Source organism: Bacillus rossius, assembly GCF_032445375.1.
Source record: "Bacillus rossius redtenbacheri isolate Brsri chromosome 9 unlocalized genomic scaffold, Brsri_v3 Brsri_v3_scf9_1, whole genome shotgun sequence".
Classification (NCBI taxonomy): domain Eukaryota; kingdom Metazoa; phylum Arthropoda; class Insecta; order Phasmatodea; family Bacillidae; genus Bacillus; species Bacillus rossius.
In genome coordinates, this window is record NW_026962012.1 from 12,196,109 (window position 1) to 12,214,880 (window position 18,772).

At 37.9% G+C, this 18,772-nt stretch overlaps 1 protein-coding gene across 1 annotated transcript in view; it reads right to left on the reverse strand.

Moving 5' to 3' along the window:
• The window catches only part of LOC134542693 (uncharacterized), a 29,048-nt gene extending 10,584 nt beyond the window's left edge, over window positions 1-18,464 (reverse strand). The window contains exon 1 of the mRNA XM_063387158.1: window positions 18,388-18,464. Within this exon, the coding sequence (XP_063243228.1) occupies window positions 18,388-18,442 (55 nt within the window). The 5' untranslated portion in view covers window positions 18,443-18,464. The remainder of the gene's footprint in view (window positions 1-18,387) is intronic.
• Window positions 18,465-18,772: the final 308 nt, after the last annotated feature.

Sequence of the window (18,772 nt, forward strand, 5' to 3'; positions counted from 1 at the left end):
TGTTACGTGAAGAGTTTTTGCTACATTTCCCTTAAAAATAAGATATTTTTTTTTCGATCATCGTTCACGCCTTTGTGAATTCGTACCTATGGCCCGGCGTGGCATTAGACTCTGGAGTTGGTGAGGAAGGTCAGGAAGCCAGCGCACGCCTAGGATATTAACTTTGTTTTTTTGGCAAGTCTTTAGCAACGAACATCTGAAGAAAGACTAAACCGTTGATTGAGAGTTTAAGAACTTTATTTAAATAAATTTTTTGTACTTCAGTTTTATTATTGTAATATTTTTTTATATATTTATATATTATATTGATTGTCTTGTTTGATTTTTGGTATTAGGGCAGTCAGTATATTTTGATATTTTATAGTGGCCACGCCTCACGCCCTTATATATTTTTATACTTGTTGTTATCAGTATTTATATTTTTACGATTTTTTAAAGGTTATTGTTAGTATCGCAAATGGGGATAAGATGCTGCCATTATTAACGTCAGCTTTTGTAACTAAGCTTGTATGGTTATGTATAGTAAAAATTATTTTTGCAAATTTCTATTTTTTAATAACATACGTCCAAAGTCTTGCCTCTTGTTTGTTTAATGGTTACTCTGCTATTATATCCTTTAAATTTTTTGGCCTGACCCCTGGGCAGTGGTGTGGGGAATTTATATTGTTTAGCTTTTTTATGCCTGGTTTTAATATTTATTTTTTCCCTTCGCGCCCAGAGTGAGTCGGGGACGCAACCCCTCTTCCAATTAAGGAGGAAGAAGGGTTTCAACCTGCGCCACTCTGCTAGGCAGAGACTTTGGACTTTTGCGATTTTGCTGACTTTTTTGATTTTTTTAATAATGGCAGTTTCTTGGATTTATAAACTTCCCAAAGAACAGGTTTACGCTAATTTGCAAGCTGCGGGAGCAGGATCAGCACCAGGAATTTTAGTGGTCTTTTAGATTTCCAGTGATGGTTTTGATTTTTTTCCTGTGAGGTTATTGTTTTTATAGTTCTTTGCTTTAGTTTGCAACCTTTAGTTATTGATTATTTTGAGAGAGAAGGTTTTGTCTAATACGTTTCGGTCTTGACTTTGGAGCTTGTTTGTTTTGTTTTGGCATACTTAGATCCCGTTTGTTCGGTTTGTGAGTTTAGTTTGTCTTTTCCGTTACTTGTTGGAAAATCCTTCTCTTGTTTTTTTTTTTTTTTTGAGCGTTGAAATTTTGACTGAGGCTTTGGAGGCAAGTTTTCCTTGTTGCAGGTTTGTTTGTTTGAGTTTGGGCTGGTTTGTTGGATTAGAAGTTTTTGAGAATACTTTGTCTCCAAGTCCAAGGTTTTTTTTTTGACGTTTTAGTTTTTTAAGATTGCTGTTTAAATTTTTTTTTGTTCAAGGCGGAGGTTGTGGCCGGCAGGGCCACATTTTTACTTGTAATTTATTTTTGTTGCTGGTCTCTAGTTTTATATGGTTTTTATTTCACGTATTTTTACGCCTTTTTTAATTAATGTTAATTTATCTGTAAATTCTTTTAATTATATTTGTTTCTGTTAATTAGTTATACGCCGTTTGGTAGCTATCGATTATGAGTTTAAGAACATCGATTGTGTTTCACGTAAATACCACTTGGCGAGCGCCCGGCGGTTGGCTGATGACGTCAGACATTCGGCTTGCCGGGGAGAAAAAATCAGCTGGGGCCGGGTGAGAGTGTGCCGAGCGACCGTCGAGGACAGAGCCATGTGACGGCGCGGACTGGTGTGCCGGACGGCAACGGGCCACGAAGAGTATTGGGCTGGAGGCTCCACGCTGGGTGACAGGGCAATGGATTGCCCTGTGATACTGAACTTATCAAGGTAAAGAGAGGCCGCAATTTTGATTTTTACCCTCGTGGTACTGCAGTGGTTTTTGGCAAACCTAGTGAACTGTGTATTTTCCCATACTAAATTTTATTTGGACGGAACTTTTATTAGCCAGTTTGGTGAAGAGGCCCATTTGTTTTCACACGTTGTTCCAGTGTGGGATTTTCTTAAAAAAGGTCGCCCGTTTGCCTGTAGTTGCAATAAAAGTATAAGTTTGGAAGAAACGAACATTTTGCAATTTGTTTTTGAGACTTTGTCATCGGAATTTGCATACGTAAAGTTGGCATTTAGCTAATATATCAGCTTGTGCAGTATTATTAAATGTATGCGATCGGTATTGGACTACATGCGCAGCCTGATGTTGGTTGGTGCGGCCATTCTACGTTTTTATAAAATCATTGGCAAGTTAATAAAGAAGTAAGACTTTGTTTGAAGCTGATGATAAATACTTCTGTGGTAACATGGTTATGTTACGTGAAGAGTTTTTGCTACATTTCCCTTAAAAATAAGATAATTTTTTTTTGGTCATCATTCACGCCTTTGTGAATTCGTACCTATGGCCCGGCGTGGCATTAGACTCTGGAGTTGGTGAGGAAGGTCAGGAAGCCAGCGCACGCCTAGGATATTAACTTTGTTTTTTTGGCAAGTCTTTAGCAACGAACATCTGAAGAAAGACTAAACCGTTGATTGAGAGTTTAAGAACTTTATTTAAATAATTTGTTTGTACTTCAGTATTATTTTTGTAGATTTTTTTATATATTTGTATTGATTGTCTTGTTTGATTTTTGGTATTAGGGCAGTCAGTAAATTTTGATATTTTATAGTGGCCACGCCTCACGCCCTTATATATTTTTATACTTGTTGTTATCAGTATTTATATTTTTACGATTTTTTAAAGGTTATTGTTAGTATCGCAAATGGGGATAAGATGCTGCCATTATTAACGTCAGCTTTTGTAACTAAGCTTGTATGGTTATGTATAGTAAAAATTATTTTTGCAAATTTCTATTTTTTAATAACATACGTCCAAAGTCTTGCCTCTTGTTTGTTTAATGGTTACTCTGCTAATATATCCTTTCAATTTTTTGGCCTGACCCCTGGGCAGTGGTGTGGGGAATTTATATTGTTTAGCTTTTTATGCCTGGTTTTAATATTTATTTTTTCCCTTCGCGCCCAGAGTGAGTCGGGGACGCAACCCCTCTTCCAATTGAGGAGGAAGAAGGGTTACAAAATAAATATTAAAAAATAGTTGGTACGCAAAATTTTAGATAAAAATGGAACATTATAGTGTGTCTGACACAAATGTAATGAATGAATCATAGATCAGATCTCAACCCACTTCACTGGCGACCCGCCCCCGCGGGCTGCCGCCCGGGGCGGGCCGCCCCCTCCGCCCCACCCACGCTACGCCACTGCTGGCTGTATCGTGCAGTATTCCTCATGCCTTGTATTAATTAGTTCGCTTTAAAGTTTATTTAGGCCGTTTGGTTCTTGCTTGATTCCTTGGCTGTTAAATGTTTGCATCGTGTATATTGGGTGCATTCAGTATGACAGCTAGCTTTACGGTGAAGTCTAACTGGATTGTGTAGCGTGCAAGCCCTGCGCTGTTGAGTTTCCTCTTGTGTTGTTTACCTTGCCACACAGTTTTCTTGGGCAAAAATTCCATGTGTTTACTCATATTTTGTATATTATGTATATTTATTCCATATATATTTAATCTTTTGGTAAACATCTGTAATCATTTGAGTAAGAATATATATGCAGTTGCTTATTTTCTTTACTGCTATGTTCACTCAGTGATTAAGGGCATGCATTCGACTAAAGGAGTACGTTTCACAATAAATAAGAATTGTTTTCTGTTTCGGAAAACAAAAGTAATTTATTTACGTCTATCTGTCAGTTTAGATGCCATGCTATTTACGTATTATTATTTATGTGCGTAATCCCATGTTTGTCTTACTGATAAATGCATAATATGTTTGTATCCTTGCGCACGAATACTTTTTGTGTGTGTGTGTGTGTGTGTGTGTGTGTGTGCTCGCACGCTTTTCAGATATTAAGTACTTAAAGCTTTATAGTGATGTATTTGTCATATAGTACGACGCTTATTCCTGATTAGCATCATCATGCTAAATGCCTTTGTACCTGAATTACGCCAACGAATGTGTTATAGTTTAGAATCACAAGTTGCTTGTTGCAACACATGTTTATCTATTCAGAGTTTGTGAAAAAAATTTGGTAATAAATTTGAAGGGATGTATTTATACACCTTAATTGTGCATTAACTTACAAGCTAAATGTCCCTCTATCTAAATACACTTCCAGACCTCTCGTCTGTCCGCAGAATGCGCATTGATTTGCATGCCATGGTTCGGGACTCGAACCAGGGTCAATGCAATTCCTTACCATGTGACACTCTACTGAAACATGTCCCAATTATCAGCGGAAAAATAATCATATAATATTTGTATAGCAAAAATTATTTGAACACAATATTTTCATGCAAAATTTGACAATTAAGTATGAAATAATAAATAAAAACATGCAAATTAACACTAGAATCGAAAAAATAATAAATAGAAATTATGCCTAACTTGTAAAACTTAGTATACATAAAAACAGAATCATTTGTAACAACAGACGAGCTAAAACTTATACATGCAATTATTACAAATATATGTCAGGGTAGTTTCGATATCATACAGAATCATTTGGCACACCAATAAATTTAGTTTGCAACACAATTTAAACGAAAATAACTATATTCGTGTTTATGTGGCTACACGTTGGTCTGCCATCTTTGTCCCACATTTCTGGTCATCGATTTTTGTTCCATTTTCTCAAAATTTCTCTTACCAAATGCTGTATACCGTGAGCTAAGATCTTTATACATCCAAAATATATTCCAGGGTAGTTTCACTATCACAACGCTTCGTTTGGCACACCAATACATTTGTTATGTCCCCGAATGTTAACGAAAGTGAATATATACTGGTTTATGTTGCTACGCGGGGGTCTGCCATCTTTGTGACATATTTCCGTTCATCGACATAGGTTCCCTTTTCACGAAATTACTCCTTTCAAATGCCGTATACCGAGAGATAAGATGTTTAGGCGGATCCAAGGGGGGGGGGGCACCAGGGGCAAGTGCCCCCCCCCCCCCGAAAAACCTGTTTCTGCTACATTAATATTACCGACTAAAATTATTGTTTCTGAAACCAATAAAATATTTTAATGAATTAATGAATTAATGAAATTAATGAATTTCTTGTAGAATCATAAAACCTGGTGGTTGTATGTTATGTGTAGTGTGAGTAGATTAAATACAAATTTAGTAATTTTAAGACATTTTTTCTCTGGCTATTCTGAAATCCTAGAGGTGAACCTCTGGATCCGCCACTGAGATCAACAATTCATAATATTACGAGGTCGCAAAGTACACTAACCGACTGTACGCGCACACAGATGTCCCGCTTGGTAAGTTGGAGTGTTCAATGTGACGCCAACACACTGCCTCAGGCTGGCGGCGGCATTCAAGCGAACCGGCCCACGCCACGCCCGAGCAGTAATTGACGAAACAAAATTACTGGAGGGCGTTGCCTCCTCGCTACTGGGTGATTAGAAAAGGATTTGTGGGTTGGGGAGGGGGTTTCGCTGGAGGAGGGGGAGAGAGGATTCTCCAAGCTGGGGAAACAGCGAAGGGACGGCTCACGAGCTAACTTTGCGGTACGAGCGAAGCGCGGCAAGCAATACTCAGTCCGTGGCCCCCGCCAGCTTTATGCTGTAACCACAACAGCGAAGAATGCGATGCGACAGCAAAATATCGCGTTAAAGTGAATATACAGTATTTACGTCAATTAAAAAAAAACACGCTTATATAGTAAATGTTTCTAACCATTACATACACACGACACGGTTGACAGACATCAGTAGTAATAGTACCTATGTAAATGGGTTCCGGCGCCAGGGTTCAGGGTGTGGTGCTGTGGTGGCGGTCCACCATCTTGGATTGTGACGTCACGCCGGCCATTTTGGATGATCTTGACCTTGTCCTTGGCGGCCATCTTGGATCCGCCATCTTAGATATGCCATTTTCTTTTCCACCATTTTGAATGATGATGTGACTTTTGCAATTTCTGTTATGGCTGCCATCTTGTAAATTCGTAATTTTTATGCTATAAAATTGGTATTTTTTTAAATTAATTAAAAACATTAATTAATCAAATTTAATATAAAAATTTTAGTAAAAAAATTATTTCAAAAATTTTTAATAAAAAACGCACTTATGTAATGGATCTCGGAGTCCTAGGTTCGAACCCAGCGAGGTCAAAATAAACAAATGGCGACTGATCATTCCTCCATGGAAGCTACTGGCAGACTGACCTACCACCACTTATGCCAAAGTAAATACTCGTATATACATATCCACAGCTAGTATTACATCATATCCGCCATCTTAAAATCTGTAATTATCATCCGATTTTAATAAAAAAGTTCTAAAATTTATAAAAAAATTAATTAATCAAAATTTAATGAAATATTATTTAAAAACACTGTTGCACATTTCATTATGGTTGCCATCTTGGATTCTATAGATGTTGCAAATTTCATTACGCTCCGCCATCTTGAAAATCCGGAATTTTTATTCTAGAAAATTGGAAAAAAATGAAATTTATAAAAAAAATTAAGTTATCGAATTTTAATTAAATATTATTTAAAACGTCCTTGGTTCAAACCTGGTGAGGTCAAAAATAAAAAAATGATGGATGGATCCTTCCTCCACGGAAGCCACTGACCCACTTACCTACACCCACTAATGCCAAGGTATATATATCACCAGCTAGTATGACTTCATGTCCGCCATCTTGTTTTCGTCTGTTAGAGTGTGCTACCACCATGTTAATTTAATTTTTGTCTGCTAGAGTGCAATATTAATTTATTATTACTGAGGCGCCCGCTATCTTGAAATTTAGGCACCATCTTGTAAATGTGTAGTTATTCACCTAGAAATTCGGAAAAATTCCAAAATACATTAAAAAAAACTGCAATTAATATATTGATTGATTAGGCAGTTTATGTCCTTGGTTCAATCCTGGGGTGATACATTAACTTTAATTTCAAGTAAAAAATAATATCAATAAATCATGTTCAAAATCCTAAAAGCAGCATAGGCTCCTAGTCTACCAGCCTTCAGTAAGTCGTTATGTCCACCATATTAAAAACTCATAATAATTAACCCGGAAATTCGGGAAAAAGGTCAAAATTCAACAAAAAATAACTCATTAATTTATTGAATTGATGGATTCCTGTCCTCGCTTCGATTCTTCGTCAATGCAAAATATATGCATTTAGTTAAAAGCATACTAATTTAATTAAAATTATAATTAAGGTTCCAGGTTCGAGAAATAAAGCAACACAAATTAAAATAAAAAATTCTTCAAATACAAACAAGTAAATTACTAGCATTTCTTGATAACTACAGTCTTCTTAGAAGGCGAAGCGAGTCCTTAGCAGGCCTTGTCATGTGTTTTCGAATCAGTTATACATTGTTACTTTAAGAATCGAGTGCTTCTCTAGTATTGAAGACCAGTAACACATTACATACTCATTGTTTAGGAAACAACTACTGGCGGCTCTGAAAGCAATGCAAAGGTTTTCCAGCAATGTAAGTTGATAGTGTGGGATGAATGCACGATGGCACATAAAACGTCTTTGAAGGCGTTAGACAGAACTATGAAAGATCTGCGAAACAATAAAAACATATTTGGTGGAGCGATGATTTTGTTAGCAGGAGATTTTCGTCACACATTACCAGTGATTCCACGGTCAACGCCAGTGGATGAACTCAGTGCATGTTTAAATTCCTCCATTTTGTGGAAATACGTTAAGATACTAAATTTAAGCAATAATGTGCTTGTGGAATTGCAAAATGATCGATCTGGAGAAATATTTTCTAAACAACTTATTGACATTGGTAATGGCAAAATTCCTGTAGATATTTTGACTGGCTGCATTTCATTTCCTGTCAATTTTTGTCAGTTTACTGAAACAAAAACCGAGCTCATACAAAATGTGTTCCCAACCGTCGCTCAAAATTACAAATATCATTTTTGGTTGAGCGAACGTGCTATATCAGCTGCCAAAAACACGGATGTAAATGAAATAAACTTCATAATTCAAAATGAAATTGCCTGTAAATTGAGGACATAGGTACTACAAATCAGTTGATTGCGCAACTAATCAAGATGATATCAACTATCCCCCAGAATTTTTGAACTCATTGGATTTGTCAAGATTGTAACGCCCCTCGTGCCTTAAAATTATATTATTTTAATTTAATAAAAAAAGCCTTGGAAACTGCTGGGAAAAATATTAAGAAAATTAAAGATATTTACCAGAGGGGGCACGAGGCGGTGAACAAGACAAATTTCACACTCCCTGCACACTAGCAACTTGGGAGTTCGTGGATCGTTAAATAGAAGAAGGTATGTGATAAATAAATACACTACATAAGTAGTTTGGTCTATAGGTTTCCCTGGTTTATTATGAAGAAGTTATGTTTTCGCATTATTCTGATATCACAATCAAGATCTTAACAATTACCAAAAAAAAAAAATGGGGTCGCCCCGAAATTATTTAAAACAACACATATTCAACTTTAACAACGAACAATTACATAAACAAAAATTTAAAAATTTGTAGTATCACACCAAAATTTGATTCGTCCAATCATTACATAGATAATTAATTTCCTTGATTCTACATGTTCTTGAAGATTAAGTTCTTAAATCACTGCTCGCTGGTAGGCTACTCATTCTTTTAATGTAGTTCGTAGATAGAAAGGGGGGAGATGTTTATTTTACATTATCACCCGGGTCTTCACGGTAAGACGTCGGGTAGGGAAAGATCTCTTCTAACGGGACTCTGAGCTCGAGGTCCAGGACAACCAGCTGGGAGCAATTTGTCTCCCCAGCACTTCGACCCTGTCTGAAACACAAGTCAAATTCAAAACGAATTAGACCTGCTTCCAGACAGTCATACACAGTCGGCGCGAAAGGCCAACAAACGAGAATTTGGGGAGGAGAAAAAAGCTGGATTACTCACCAAACAGGGTGTGGAATCAGGGCTCCCGAGGTGTCTCGCGCCGACATCAGGATGGCGCGCACCGAGATACCGCGGATGACACGGAAGAAACCAAAATTTTTAGTAAAACAAAAAAATTTAAAAATCTAACTAAACATGACTTTTTCTAATGACTACTCCTGACTGGCTACTGTACAAATGGGATCACATCCCTTACAGCAACTGACTTCATTCTTAAGCACACGAATTCGCCATTCCCGTGAAAAGCCTCTTAGCGCAGAGGACGCCGAGAAGACGTGGTCAGTAGCCGAGGTCAGAGTACTGAGTCCCGGTGATGGCGGACAAAGCATCTAATTAAATCGGGTGGTCGGCCCTAGGAAAAAAGAGGGGGAAGGTTCGGCTCAGGGCCAAAAATTTCCGAAGGAGTTCGAGGTGGTCGTGAAAACAACACGACATGCGCGCTCTCTACGGGCAGGTACAGAAGGCAGCAAACAATCGACTTCTACAGGCCGCGAGAAAGAAGCATAGGGCCTTATGGCGCCGCGGCGCTGCTTTCTAGCAGCGTAAAGGGGAACTAACTGAGGCGGTGAGCTGACTTGCCACCAGGTGTCACGAGCATGTGCTCTGCACGCTGGCGACCAGGCCCGAAGTTACTTTTTCTGCCGCTAGATATCGTGGACGTCTCTGTAGGACCAGGGAGAATGTCCTTGAAGCAGGCCACCATCTTGGCTAGGTTCACGTCAGGTCACTGCTCCTGGCTTGATTTCTCAGAACTATGGGGTGGGGGAGAGAGGGGGGAGGGTGGATAGAAAATGCCACTAAGCTGGGAACGCAGGTCCACTGGAGACCCGTTCGTGACGAGACTCGCTATTCTCAGCAGGCCTCTGTGAAGTAGCAGCTTGCAGCCCACAAGCTGCTCTATGCAATTTTGGTCATGCAGGGAATTAATATTACAAACCCGGGACGTGACTGCAGGTGAAAGAAATTTCAACCGGGCTGCCCACATCCACATTAGACTAGCAAAATATCAGATAGGCCCCTGAGAAGGTGCTTCAGTCCACTGGCACAAAGTTTAAACACGAGGCGTACACCGGCCTAACAAAGAGTAAATCACCCCCTTAACAACCAGATAAATAATAAAAAAAAATTCCAAAGAAAATTTAAAATATAAAAACAAAATTTAAAAGGGTGTCACCATGCCTAATTTCCGGCACAAGATTGCCACCCTATAATCTTCAATTGAAAGTAGGACCAGTAGTAATAATGTTAAGAAATATTAACCCTCCATGTCTTTGTAACGGTACATGTCTAGCAGTGACAAATTTACTTAACAATGTGATCCAAGCAACAATTCTAAAAGGAAAATGTAAGGGAGAAGAAGTGTTGATACCCCGAATCCCAATGGTAACAACTGACATACCATTTGAAATTAAACGACTGTAATTTCCAAGGCGGCATGCTTTTTCTATGACTGTAATTAAATCCCAGGGTCAGGTGTTGAGTGTTTGCGATGTTATTTTTGAAAACCCATGTTTCTCTCATGGACAGTTGTATGTCGCCTGCTCCCGTGTTGGGAAACCGTCAGCTTTATTTGTTTACGCGCCAGGCAACCAAACAAAAAAATGTCTTATACCATAAAGCATTAGAATGAATATCAACACATTTATAAAGTATTGTAGTGTACCAAATAAAAAATAATTTTGTAAGTAATCGTCGTTTATTGTTGAGACATAAATAACGTGCTCACTCAGAAATACATTTTATTTATTTAATTTTTTTTGCCATCTTTTGCCAGAATGTGAATCCCTATTTCTCTTGGTCACGACAGCACGCGTGAACGGCTGGGCCGATTTCGCTACTTCCTTTTTTTTTTATTGTCAGGAGAAGGTTCTAATGAAGTTGCGTGGAAAATTAGAAAATTTAACATAAGAAAACTTCGCGCGATTGATCGAGCTGCCTCACGTGCTAATGTACTAAGTGCGCTGGTACCGCTACCAAATATGCGAATAATCAGTCAGTCTTTCAAGGTAGGGAGGTAGGTGGTGGGTAGCTATGTCAGAGTAGGTTCGTAGATAAGTAATATTGGAAAAATTCTAAGGACAGGACAACGTCTGTCGGGTCAGCTAGTATACAAATATAATTTGAATAAGTATTGCTCACATTGCCACAACTTTGGATGGCTGATAGTTTGGAGGGACTGATTGCAGCGTAATTTTTTTGTTAAAAACATACTAACGCATTTATGACATACAAAGAACGTAAGTATAACCAGTAACCAATAGTTTAAACAGAGTTACTGTTTGGATTACATTATTCCACGCGGGCAAAGCCGCAGCCGGGCAGCTAATCTAATCTAATATATCTTATCTAATCTAATATATAACATGCTTTGTTAGTACGTAAATACACAGTTTTCTCAATCACCACCAACCCCAATCAACTTCTCATTGGGGTGGTAAATACCCCTTGGTCTCCAGGTGGTAGTAAGGGAGTTTGGTGGCGGTGGGTGGTAGTGGGTGGTAGTGGGTGGCGAAAATGTTCAAACATATATTTCTGTTTTTTTCTAACGCATGAGAACTTCTGAAAAGATCTCAAAATTACTTGAATGGTTTAGAAAGTTCCAAAATGTGTAAAACGGTTATAATTGATCTGGAATATTCTAGAAAGTTTTAGGAATATCTGGTACCATCTAGAAAATTCTAGAATGAGTGCAAACTATTATAATCGATATAGAATGTTTGAGAAAGTTCTACAAATTTCTGGCTTCATCTAGAAAGTTCAAAAATGTCCAAAACTGTTATTATCGAGTTATAATGTTCGAGAACATTCTAGAAATTTCCCGAATGATCTGGAAAGTTCCAAAATGAGTGAAATTTATTATGATAGATTTAGAATGTTCGAGAAAGTTCTAGAAAATTCTAAAATGAGTGCAATTTATTATAAACGATTTAAAATGTTCGAGAAAGTTCTAAAAACATTTGGATTGATCTGGAAAGTTCCAAAATGTGTACGAGTGTTATTATTGATCTAAAAGAACGAAATCGAAGTGATGTACATCTAAATATTCTAGGGTGATCTGGTAATGGAAATTTCGGTGTCTGATGGTATATAAACCGAAATTCAGTGACTTTTTGTCAGTTCAATCGTGATTGCAGTCGAGTAAAGATCAATTGGATTCACGAGTAAACAGTTACACAAAAAAAAATCAAGTAATTTTCAAAAGTGAAAAAGAACAAATTATTTGAATGTTCTAGACTGTTCTAATATCAATCGTGTTTGCAGTCGAGTGAAGATCGATTGGAATCAAGAGTAAACAGTTACGGAAAAAATTCAAGTGATTTTCACAAGTGAAAAAGAACAAACTATTTGAATGTTCTGGACTGTTCTAATACTAGAAATTTCGGTCTCTAATGGTATATAAACCGAAATGCAGTGACTTTTTGTCAGAGTTATCATTGTAACAATCAAGAGATTTATTATGTGTAACTTTATTACATCGTTGTTATATATATATACAAAATGCCAAAGCGGAAAAAAGTATTTACCAAATCTAAAGTGGATTCACATAGAAGAAATGTAACATGTCAAAATGAAACAGAAGAACAAAGGGAAAAACAGCTTTAAAATATTCGTCAAGGAGTGAAAAGACTTAGAGAAAATCAAACCGAAGAAGAAAGAGCACACACTAACGAAGAAACCTGATCCCGAGTCAAATCGATTCGAAATCGTCAGTCTGCTGACCAACGTGAATTGGAAAAGAGAAAAAGTAAAGCAACAATGGTCACTCTACGCCAACAACGAGCTGCTACACATGAGAGTTTAGAACTTCAGGCATTCCATTATGATTGCCAAAAAATATATAGTGACCATCCAAATATTGTCATAGGAAAAATGGATACGATATGCGAGTATTGTCATGCACGGGAATTCAAGGGAGAAACTGCTGGTATGTGCTGCTCAAGTGGTAAAGTCAATTTACCAGCATTAAATGTACCACCACCAGAATTACTCGCATATATGAATGGAGAATCACCAGTTTCCAATCATTTTCTACAAAATATACGTCGGTACAACTGTTGTTTTCAAATGACTTCATTTGGAGCTACTTTAATATGCCAGGAAGAAAATTGCAGTCCAGTTTTCAAGGTTCAAGGTTAAATTTATCACCGAGTAGGGTCACTCATGCCGATGTCTAATGAGACTCCAAAGTTTCTTCAAGTACACTTTATTGGTGACGGAGACCTTGAAATAGATCAACATTGCTCTCACATTCAAGGGCTACAACTAGACATTATTCAAAAATTACAACGTCTACTTTATAATCATAATCAACTAATCAGTTTGTTTAAAACTTCTTTAGACCAAATGGTTGCAGACAATCATAAGACTGTCATTCGCGCAGATAAACGACCAGGCGGTCAAAACGAACGAAGGTTCAATGCACCTCAAACGAATGAAGTTGCTGTAGTAATTGTTGATAACGAATATAGTCGTCGTGATATTATCATCCAACGCCGAAGTAATCAATTGCAACGTATTGCTGAAACACATCGTAGTTATGATGCACTATAGTATCCGCTAATTTTTTGGCAAGGTTAGGATGGTTATCACTGTAATATTCAACAAATCAATTCCAGCTACAGATAACGAAACTAACAAAAAAGTATCAGCTATGCAATTTTATGCTTATCGAATTATGACGAGAAATGGTGAATATAACCATATTTTACATTGTCGGCAATTATTTCAGCAGTTTATTGTAGATATGTATGCTAAAATTGAGATGGAAAGATTAGAATTTATTCGCCATAATCAACGAAAGTTGCGTTCGGATGAATAGGCTACATTCATTTAAAAGATGCTATGATGAATGATGGAAACGTCGATAACATGGGAAAATTGGTCATCTTGCCATCTACGTTTACTGGAAGTCCACGTCACATGCATGAATATGCTCAAGATGCTATAACTTATATAAGAAAACACGGCCGACCAGATTATTTATAACATTTACATGTAATTCTTCATGGGTGGAAATAAAAGACGAATTACAATATGGACAGGCGGCCAGTGATCGACATAATATTGTTGCCCGAGTTTTTCGTCAAAAACAAATTAAATTTATTGACGCCATCGTAAAAAATCAAATATTTGGTACTGTTACCTGCTGGATGTTTTCAATTGAATGGCAGAAACGAGGATTGCCACATTCTCACAACTTAATTTGGTTCAAAATAGAATTCAACCGAATCAAATAGATTATATCATCAAGGCTGAGTTTCCAAACCCGGAATAAGATCCTGATCTTTATAATATAATAGTGAAAAACATGGTTCATGGCCCATGTGGTGAACTAAATAGAAGTTTCCATGCATGAAAGATGAAAAATGTACGAAACGTTATCCGAAGCCACTTTTGAACGAAACAGTCACCGGCGAAGACGGATATCCGAAATACTGACGTCGACCACCAGAACAAGGTGGATTTACAGCTAAAATTAAAGTACGAGGCAATGAACAAATTCAAATTAACAATCAATGGGTAATTCCATACAATCCACTTTTATCCAAAATGTTTAATGCCCATATCAATGTTGATTACTGTAGTTCTCTCAAATCGATTAAATATGTGTGCAAATATATTAATAAAGGCAGTGATATGTCTGTTTTTACGGTAACCAAAGAAAACCAACATGATGAGATAGTACGGTATCAAATGGGTCTTTACATCAATACCAACGAAGCGATTTGGCGAATTTTAAGTTTTCCAATTCACAATCGAGATCCGCCGGTTCTCCATTTATCCGTCCACTTAGAAAATGGTCAACGTGTGTTTTTCACTACAGAAACGGCACAAAAAGTTGCGCCAGTAGCACCAACACGAACAACTTTAACAGTGTTTTTCGAATTATGCCAGAAAGATCAATTTGCTAAGACTTTACTTTATTCAGAAGTACCAAGTTAGTATACATGGAATACAACAAGCAAACAATTTAATCCTCGAAAACGTGGAATGCCAGTAGAAGGACATGATGGAGTATTCAAGAGTAACACAATAGGACGAGTCTACACAGTGCATCCAAAAAACGCCGAATGTTTCTATCTACGTTTATTACTACACACTATTCGTGGCCCAACATGATTTGAAGACCTAAAAACTATCAATAGTTACATTTGTGAAACATATCGAGAGGCATGTCAAAGATTAGGTCTACTAGAAAACGATAATCATTGGGAGTTAGCTATGAACGAAGCAGTCCAAACGGCAACAGCGAAACAAATTCGTGAGCTATTTGCAATTATATTAACTACATGTAATCCTTCTAATCCAAATCGACTATGGCTTAAATATCGAGAATATATGAGCGATGACATCTTGGCTGAACTACGACTACAAAACCCGGACTTAGAAATTGATTTCAATGAAGAAATTTTGAACAAAGCTTTCATATTGATAGAAGATAAATGTTTAACAATATCTAACCAAACGTTAGTACAACTAGGTGTTCAATCTCCTAAACGAAGTCATTTGGATGCTATGAACAGTGAATTTTTAAAAGAAACAAATTATAATATCGACGAATTGGGGCTTTACATCCAACACAACAAGCCCTTATTAATTTAGAGTCAAAAACAGGCATATGATATAATATGGATTATTATAGAAAACAGCAAGGTGGCATAATATTTTTAGAGGCACCTGGAGGCACCGGGAAAACATTTTTGATAAATTTAATGCTAGCTGAAATACGTGCAAATAAAGAAATTGTTCTCGCCCTAGCATCATCGGGGATAGCGACTACACTCATGGATGGTGGACGAACAGCGCATTCTGGTTTGAAATTACCATTAAATGTAGCTGACTATGAATTTCCGGTATGTGACATCACAAAATCATCAGCACGTGGACAAATATTGAAACAGTGCAAAGCCATTATATGGGAGGAAAGCACAATGGCCCATAGAAAATCACTAGAAGCACTCAATAGAACACTTCAAGATTCACGCGACAACACGAATATAATGGGAGGTGTGTTGTTAATACTATCAGGTAATTTTCGTCAAACGCTTCCTGTCATTCCCAAATCGACGCCGGCAGTTGAAATTAATGCTTGCTTAAAGAAGTAGTCCATATGGGAACACGTAAAAATAATCAATTTAACAACGAACATGAGGGCGCACATTTCAGGAGATGAAAAGGCACAAGATTTTTCTGAAAAACTTTTACAAATAGGAGAAGGCACCTATCCAATAGACGAAAATACTGGCAAAATAACATTATCTAATGAGTTATGTAATGTTGTTTAAACACCTGAACAACTTATTAATGAAGTATATCCAAATATTGTTGAAAATTATACCAGTTCAGAATGGTTACGTGACTGAATTATTCTAGCCACAAAGAACGACATTGTCAACAACATAAACATCATCCAGGAAATGATTCATTAAATGTTCCAGGAATGCAATTACACGGTCTTAAATTAAAAATTGGTTCACTAGTTATTTTATTACGAAATCTGAACTCGCCGAAACTGTGCAATGGTACGAGACTCTGCATCAAACAGCTACAAAATAACGTCATCGGAGCCAGTATAATGACTGGTAAAGAAAAATGTAAATGTATAATATATTTATGTCAATACATAATGTAACACGTAATATGTATATGAATAATATAATATAATATGTAAATAAAACATGAATTTTTCATTTACTAAACTTTTTATTAAAATTATTTTAATTAGTTAATTAGTTTACTCTATTAGATATAATCTATATACACCGCATGTTTAATGGCCGAATAAGTCTTTCAATATCGAAAATAGAAATCTATAATATCTATGTTAAAAAACGTATCTTTATATATTGTTTACACCATTAAACATGCGATGCATCTTAACCCGAGAAACGCCGGGTTTCGCTGCTAGTGCTTGAATAAAATATTACAAGGAAACTAAAATTGTTTGTTTTGTCGTACACCATAAGTTGAATAATAATTTGTATAGACATACATTGATTTCATTTTGTGTGTAAAAGGGTTTTTACTGCGCCGATCATTCAACAATAGGGGACAATTCAAAATTGTCTTGGAATAAAATAAAGAGTATAAACTGTCTGAGTAGCCCATCAGGATTTTACGAACTGATTGCGTACAAGATAAAAACCTGAAAGGCGGCCTTTCCGATAGGGCACAATTCAGGGTTTTCTTTCGCTTAAAACAAATCGAATAGCCAACTCTGGAAAGGCAGCCCATCAGGATATTACGAACTGTATGCGTACAAGGAAAAAACCTGAAAGGCGGCCTTTCCGATGGGGCACAATTCAGGGTTTTCTTTCGCTTAAAACAAAGCGAACAGCCAACTCTGGAAAGGCAGCCCATCAGGATATTACAAACTGTATGCGTACAAGGAAAAAAACAGAAAGGCGGCCTTTCCGATGGGGCACAATTCAGTGGCCACAACGATCTAATGAAAACTAAAAATTTCTGAAAGGCACCCTTTCCAATGGGGCACAATTCAGGATATTTTCCCGCAAACAACAAAGCAAAAATCAAGCCCTGGAAAGGCAGCCTATCAGAATTTTGTAAATTATTTTGTATATGAAGAAAAACATGAAAGGCGCCCTTTCCATTGGGGCATATTTCAGGATAATTTTTGTCTTAAAAGGAAGTCTGGAAAGGCAGCTTATCAGGATTTTACTTATTCTTTTGCTTATGTAGAAAATCTTGAAAGGCACCCTTTCCAATGGGGCACATTTCAGGATTCTTTTCGGTTTAAAATTCAGTTAATAACTCGTTCTGGAAAGGCAGCCTATCAGGATTTAAATAATTGTATGTGGTGCTTGAAAAAACCTGAAAGGCGCCCTTTCCAATGGGGCGCAATTCAGTCGCCCCCGAGAGCCAGAGATATCTACACGTCAGAAACGGATCGTTGAAACATTTCGTCCGATATAAGGGAGCGCAGTTCTCGTCGAGGTGTTCCCACAAGCACGGGGCGTTCGTCCAGTGATGCGGACGAGCACTAACACTGGGTCGCGTGTCGACCTCGGGACGACCCGTGGCGGCTCCCGCCAGGAAGCTCGCCCGACTCTAGAGCCACGGAGGGCGCGCCGCGCCGCGCGGCACGACGGCAACTAACACATGCACAACATGTTTCTGACCAACACAATGCCACCACACTACTTTTTTTTTTTTTTTTTTTTTGTAATCCACGTGTTCGTTATAAACCTGTTTAATCCAAATCCATCACCAGGAAAAACTAACTGTCCGTGAATATATTAAAAAAAAAAATATTAAACATAAAAATTTAAATAGATATAGAGATAATAAAAATTATGATAATGTTCCGGTCTAATCATGTTCCACCCCGACGCGTGGCCCGTGATCGGGAAGCGGGCGTGTCGTACTGGACGCAGCTGGCACGGAGAGCGGGGAGTGAGGGGGAGTGAGGGGGAGAGAGGGGACCCACCTGGGCTGGTCCGGGGCCGCAGCCGGCTGCCGTGCTGCCTGTTGAAGGGGTGCATGGTCCCGGAGCGAGGCGCGCCTACTACTGGCCGCTGCCCCGCGCGGGAGGCCTGTTGCGCAATCGATCATCCCCGCCGCCCAGGGGTCTTGGAGGGGGGAGGCAGAGGGGAAATTGATCAAATTCCTCTCCGTGAAGGCGGCAGCCCCCTTCTTCCCTCTTCCTCTACCCATCCCACACATTCACGAGCGGGCTCGCGTCTGCTACGAGTGAAAAATAATGGGAAACCTACAACTCACGTAGTTTCGGTTCCCTACCACGTTCGTGCAACTTCGGATTTCTCTCAAAAATTTAAATTTAAAAAAATCGAAGGGTTATTTTAGGTTAGGTC